The sequence below is a fragment of the Rhagoletis pomonella genome, unplaced genomic scaffold (genome assembly GCF_013731165.1).
Source record: "Rhagoletis pomonella isolate Grant_MI unplaced genomic scaffold, Rhpom_1.0 Rhpom_scaffold_01238, whole genome shotgun sequence".
NCBI classification, from domain to species: domain Eukaryota; kingdom Metazoa; phylum Arthropoda; class Insecta; order Diptera; family Tephritidae; genus Rhagoletis; species Rhagoletis pomonella.
Window position 1 is genome coordinate 41,750 of NW_023459792.1, and position 7,281 is coordinate 49,030.

Here is a 7,281-nt window from a genome sequence, read left to right on the forward strand (position 1 = left end):
TCCTGATATTATACAATTAATTTTATATAGATCAACTTTAATTTCAAGATTTATTTTCATACAAATAAATCACCCCTTAGCTATAGGATTAATACTATTAATTCAAACTTTACAAATTTGTTTAATAACAGGATTAATAGCTAAAAGATTCTGATTTTCTTATATTTTATTTTTAATTTTTCTAGAAATTGCTTTAATTTGACCAATAATTTTAATTATTAAAATTTCAAATATTTTTATATGAACAATCACTTCAATTATTTTTATTATTATTTTAATTATTGGATTATATCATGAATATTAAATTGATCAAATTAGGGTTGTAGTTAATTATAACATTTGATTTGCATTCAAAAAGTATTGAAATTTCAGTCTACCTTAATTAATTGAATATGAAGCGATTTATTGCAATTAGTTTCGACCTAATTTTAGGTAATTTAATACCCTTATTTTCAATTAATATTGATCTATTAATTGAAGCCAAAAAGAGGCTTATCACTGTTAATGATAGAATTGAGAAGGAAGTATGATGTTCAAGAAAAAGCTGCTAACTTTTATCTTTTAATGGTTAAACTCCATTTATACTTCTGTTTATATAGTTTGATAAAAACATTACATTTTCATTGTAAAATTAAAATATTCTTTTTTTATAAATTACAAATATTAATTCACTACATTCAAGAATTATTCAATTACCCTAACATCTTCAATGTTATGCTCTAAATTTAAGCTACTTGAATAAAATAATAAAAAAAATCTAAATAAAAAAGTAATTCATAAAACAAATAATAGCAAATAAATTTTTAAATTATTATTATGAAAAAAAAAAATTCAATTGGAAATTTAATTCATCTATTATATAAATTTTGACCACCTAAAAATTCTGATCAACCTTGATCAAATGATTTATAAACTAATCCCCCTAAATTTAATGGAAAATTAATAATTCCATAAGTACAAATATAAGGTATAAATCATATAGAACCAAAAAAGTAACTAACTAAATAATTATTGAATGATTTATTTAAATGAAATAAAGAAACATGAGAAATTAAATACACTATTAACCCCCAACAATACAAACAAATAAAGTTAATAATTTTATATATATAATTAATAAACCTCTTATTCCACGAAGTATAATTCAACCCTCATCTCTTAATATATTTAAAGAACCACAATTTAATTATCCCGTTATTGAATAATAAATTAATCGAAAAGAATAACAAACTGTTAATCCAGTAGAAAAAAATATAAAAAGAAAGAAAAAAAATTAATATAACTTAATGAAACAATTTCTAAAATTATATCCTTAGAATAAAATCCAGCTAAAAAAGGCATTCCACATAAAGCTAGATTAGCAACATTAAAACAAGAAGTTCTTAAAGGTATATAAACCCCCAATCCCCCTATTAAACGAATATCTTGTGAATTTTGTATATTATGAATAATAGCTACTGCACATATAAATAATAATGCTTTAAATAATGCATGAGTTAAAAGATGAAAAAATGCTAATTTATAAAACCCTATTGATAAAATTCTCATTATTAATCCTAACTGACTTAATGTAGAAAGAGCAATAATTTTTTTTAAATCAAATTCAAAATTAGCCCCTAACCCAGCCATAAATATTGTTAATCCAGATAATAATAACAATAATTGACCTAAAAAAGAATCATTTAATAAAATATTAAAACGAATTAATAAATAAACACCGGCAGTTACAAGAGTTGAAGAATGAACTAAAGCAGAAACAGGAGTTGGAGCAGCTATAGCAGCTGGTAATCAAGAAGAAAAAGGAATTTGAGCTCTCTTTGTTATAGCAGCTAATACTATTAATCCTCCAATTACTTCTATTTCAATTCTATTTTTCATTGATTCTAAATAAAAAATATAATTTCAACTCCCATAATTTAATATTCAAGCAATTGCGAGTAAAGAGGCAACATCACCGATACGATTAGATAAGGCGGTTAATATACCAGCATTATAAGATTTAACATTTTTATAATAAATAACTAAACAATAAGAAATTAATCCTAACCCATCTCAACATAATAAAATTCTAATTATATTTGGTCTAATAATTAATAACATTATAGATAATACAAATATAAGAACTAATATAATAAAACGATTGATATTAATATCACCACTTATATATTCTTTTCTATAATAAATTACTAAAGAAGCAATTAATAAAACAAAAGATATAAATAATAAACTTATTCAATCAAATAAAATAGTTATTACAATTCTAGAAGAATTTAATGAAATAACTTCTCATTCCAAAAAAATACAATAATCTCTTTATAGAAATTTCAAACTAAAAATAAATAAATTAATTCTAATTCTAAATAAAATTAAAAATCTAATTCTACAAATTGATAAATATTTTTTCACAATTTAAAATGACATAAATCATATCATTGACACCACACATCAATATTTTAAATAAACTATTTAAATTTTAAAGTCAAACTATATAAATTTCACTTTTTAAAATTAGTAAATTTAAAGGAAATCAATGAAGTATTAAAATGAAATATTCACGAATTTTACCCCCACCAAATGAATAAACCCCAGAAAATCCCTTTCCATTTGTCTATATGCATATAAGTATAAAGTATATGCAGCTCTAAAAAAAGATAATAAAGATAAAGAAATTATAGTTAATCATGACTAACTATAACAATAACAACTAACAATTCTATTTAATAAAGAAATTTCACCTAATAAATTTAATGAAGGTGGTGCAGCTATATTACATGAACTTAATAAAAATCATCATAAAGTTATTGAAGGTATAAAATTTAATAATCCCTTATTAATTAATAAACTTCGACTCCCTAACCGTTCATAAGTTATATTAGTTAAACAAAATAACCCCGATGAACATAATCCATGAGAAATTATCAAAGTATAAGACCCACATAAACCTCAATAATTTAAAGTTATAAGCCCACCTAAAACAATTCCCATATGAGCAACAGAAGAATATGCAATTAAAGCCCTTAAATCAGTTTGTCGTAAACAAACTATACTAATTAATACCCCTCCAATTAAACTAATTCTAATTCAAATATAATTATATTTTACACTTCTTAATTGTAAAAAAGATAATACTCGTAATAAACCATAACCTCCCAACTTTAACATAATACCAGCTAAAATTATAGACCCTGAAACTGGAGCTTCAACATGAGCTTTAGGTAATCATAAATGAACTAAAAATATTGGTATCTTAACTAAAAATGCTAAAATTAAAGATAAATATAATAAATCATAATTAAATATAAAATTATTCAAAAGATAAAAATTTAATGTTATTCAATTATTATATAAATAAAAATACTAACTAATATTGGTAAAGAAACCTATAAAGTATAAAATAATAAATATACACCAGCTTGTAAACGTTCAGGTTGATACCCCCACCCTAAAATTAAAAATAAAGTAGGAATTAATCTTCTTTCAAAAAATAAATAAAATATAAATAAATTTATACTAGCAAATCTTAAAATTTAAAATAATAATAAAATTAAAATATTAAATAAAAATAAATTTTTATAATTATTAAATTTATTAACAGACTCACTAGCAGTAATTATAAGAGTACAAATTCAAAATCTTAATAAAATTAATCCATAAGAAATTGTGTCAAAGCCTAAAAAATAAGAAATATTCACAAAATAATTAGTACAAAAATTTATTATAATAAATAAAAATGTAATCAAAAATATTAAATATTGAACCATTCAAAATGAACTACTAATAAAACAAATTGGACTAATAAAAATTATTATAAAAATTAATTTTAACATTGTAAAATATTAAATGATTGAAAATAATCATTTCAATGAGTACGAATTATTGAAACAAGAATTGAAAGACCTAATGCACCTTCACAAACTCTAAAAGTTAAAAATATTATACTAAAAAATCTTCTAAAATTTATTAAATTTAAATAAATAAATAATAAAACAAATAAGGTTAATACAATATATTCTAATCTCAAAAGTATTGATAATAAATGCTTTCGATTAGAAACAAATATAAAAATTCCAATTAAAAATAAAAAACAAGGTAATCCCCAATAAAATATTATTAACATTAGTTTTAATAGTTTAATAAAAACATTGGTCTTGTAAATCAAAAATAAGATTTAACCTTTTAAAATTTCAAGAGAAAAGTAATTACTTTTTCATTAATCCCCAAAATTAATATTTTATATAAACTACCTCCTGATATTATACAATTAATTTTATATAGATCAACTTTAATTTCAAGATTTATTTTCATACAAATAAATCACCCCTTAGCTATAGGATTAATACTATTAATTCAAACTTTACAAATTTGTTTAATAACAGGATTAATAGCTAAAAGATTCTGATTTTCTTATATTTTATTTTTAATTTTTCTTGGAGGAATATTAGTTTTATTTATTTATGTTACATCCCTAGCTTCAAATGAAATATTTTCATTTTCAATAAAATTAACAACTATTTGTTTAATAATTTTTATTTTATTTATAATTTTAACATTAATATTAGATAAATCATTACTTTTAACCTTTCTAGTAAATAATGAAATAACAATTATAAATGATATTAATTTATTTATAGAAGAAAATTCATTAAATCTTAATAAATTATATAATTTTCCAACAAATTTAATTACAATTTTATTAATAAATTATTTATTAATTACATTAATTGCAGTAGTAAAAATTACAAAATTATTCTATGGACCTTTACGATTAATAAACTAATGAATAAACCTTTACGAACCCAACATCCTTTATTTAAAATTGCTAATAATGCATTAGTAGATTTACCCGCACCAATTAATATTTCAGCTTGATGAAATTTTGGCTCACTTCTTGGATTATGTTTAATAATTCAAATTTTAACAGGATTATTTTTAGCTATACATTATACAGCAGATATCAATTTAGCATTTAATAGTGTTAATCACATCTGTAGAGATGTAAATTACGGTTGATTATCCTTTTTCTTTATTTGTATTTATTTACATGTAGGACGAGGGATCTACTATGGATCATATTTATTTACTCCAACATGATTAGTAGGAGTACTAATTTTATTTTTAGTTATAGCAACAGCTTTCATAGGATATGTATTACCATGAGGACAAATATCTTTTTGAGGAGCAACAGTTATTACAAATTTATTATCAGCAATTCCTTACCTAGGAACTACTTTAGTACAATGAATTTGAGGAGGATTTGCAGTTGATAACGCAACATTAACACGATTTTTTACATCTCATTTCATTTTACCTTTTATTGTATTAGCTATAACTTTAATTCATTTATTATTTCTTCATCAAACAGGTTCAAATAATCCAATTGGACTAAATTCTAATATTGATAAAATCCATATTTATTAGGTGATCCATATAATTTTATTCCAGCTAATCCATTAGTTACTCCAGTTCATATTCAACCAGAATGATATTTCTTATTTGCTTACGCAATTCTTCGATCAATTCCTAATAAACTAGGAGGAGTAATTGCATTAGTTTTATCAATTGCAATTTTAGCAATTCTTCCATTTTATCATTTAAGTAAATTTCGAGGTATTCAATTTTATCCTATTAACAAAATTTTATTTTGAACTATAGTAGTGACAGTTATTTTATTAACCTGAATTGGAGCACGACCTGTAGAAGACCCATATGTATTAGTAGGACAAATTTTAACAGTAATTTATTTTTTATATTATATTATTAATCCACTAATTAATAAATTAATTAAATTTAATAAGTTAATGAGCTTGATAATAAGCATATGTTTTGGAAACATAAGATAGAAATTCTATTTTCTATTAAGTTTACTAAATTAAATTAACCACATTAAATAAATTAATAATAATTTTAAACCAATAAAAAACAATAAATAATTAAATGAAAAAGGTTAAAAACATTTTCAAGCTAAATATATTAATTTATCATAACGAAATCGAGGTAAAGTTCCACGAACTCAAATAAATACAAATGAAATAAAAGTTAATTTAATATAAAATAAAATATTAAATAAATCACAACCAAAAAAAATTACACAAAATAATATTCTTAATATTAATAATATTAGTTAAAGCTATTCTAACTTCATAAGAAATAGTTTGAGCAACAGCACGTAATCCCCCTAATAAAGCATAATTAGAATTCGAAGACCAACCAGCAATTATAACTGTGTAAACACCTAAACTAGTACAACACAAAAAAATAATAACCCTAAATTAAAAGAAAATAATTTAACAAATAAAGGAATACAAACTCAAACAATTAAAGAAATAAATAAAGAAAAAATAGGAGAAAAATAATAAGATAAATAATTTGATAAAAGGGGATAAGTTTGTTCTTTAGTAAATAACTTAATTGCATCACATATAGGTTGAGGAATTCCTATAAGTCCAACTTTATTAGGTCCTTTTCGAATTTGAATATAACCCAACACTTTACGTTCTAAAATAGTTAAAAAAGCAACTCTAACTAAAACACAAATTACCAAAATTAATCTACCAATTACAGATAAAATAAGTTCAAAAAAACAAGTACTATTTGTAATAAAAATTACATAAATAAATTCTAAATTTATTGCACTAATCTGCCAAAACAGTACAATTAATTATATTCTTTAACTAAAATATAATTATTCTAATACCTGGTCCTTTCGTACTAAGATATTATAATAAATTAAAGATAGAAACCAACCTGGCTTACGCCGGTCTGAACTCAGATCATGTAAGAATTTAAAAGTCGAACAGACTTAATATTTAAGCGACTACACCTAAAAAAATATATCTTAATCCAACATCGAGGTCGCAAACTTTTTTATCGATAAGAACTCTCCAAAAAAATTACGCTGTTATACCTAAAGTAACTAGATTGATAGAAATGATAACTAATTTATTTTCAGTATTTGACCCTTCTTCAAGAATTTTTAATTTATCATTAAATTCAATAAGAACATTTTTAGGATTATTAATTATTCCATCAGTGTACTGACTTATACCCTCACGTTACCATGTATTTTGAAATTCAATTTTATTAACACTTCATAAAGAATTTAAAACATTACTAGGACCATCAAGTCACTCAGGATCAACTTTTATTTTTGTATCATTAAATAATGATTAATGAAAATTCATTAATTTTATTTAATAATTTCATAGGGTTATTTCCTTATATTTTTACAAGAACCAGTCATTTAACATTACCTTTAACTTTAGCACTACCTTTATGATTATG

General features: G+C 22.0%; 1 protein-coding gene and 1 pseudogene across 1 annotated transcript; one reads left to right on the forward strand and one right to left on the reverse strand.

The window, feature by feature from the left end:
- Nucleotides 1-1,195: 1,195 nt before the first annotated feature.
- On the reverse strand, nt 1,196-1,929 carry LOC118752108 (NADH-ubiquinone oxidoreductase chain 5-like). The gene is given in 1 exon segment (XM_036486951.1): nt 1,196-1,929. A coding segment is annotated over 1 exon segment (645 nt). The 5' UTR covers nt 1,879-1,929; the 3' UTR covers nt 1,196-1,233.
- A 2,847-nt stretch (nt 1,930-4,776) lies between these two features.
- On the forward strand, nt 4,777-5,772 carry LOC118752109 (annotated as a pseudogene).
- Nucleotides 5,773-7,281: the final 1,509 nt, after the last annotated feature.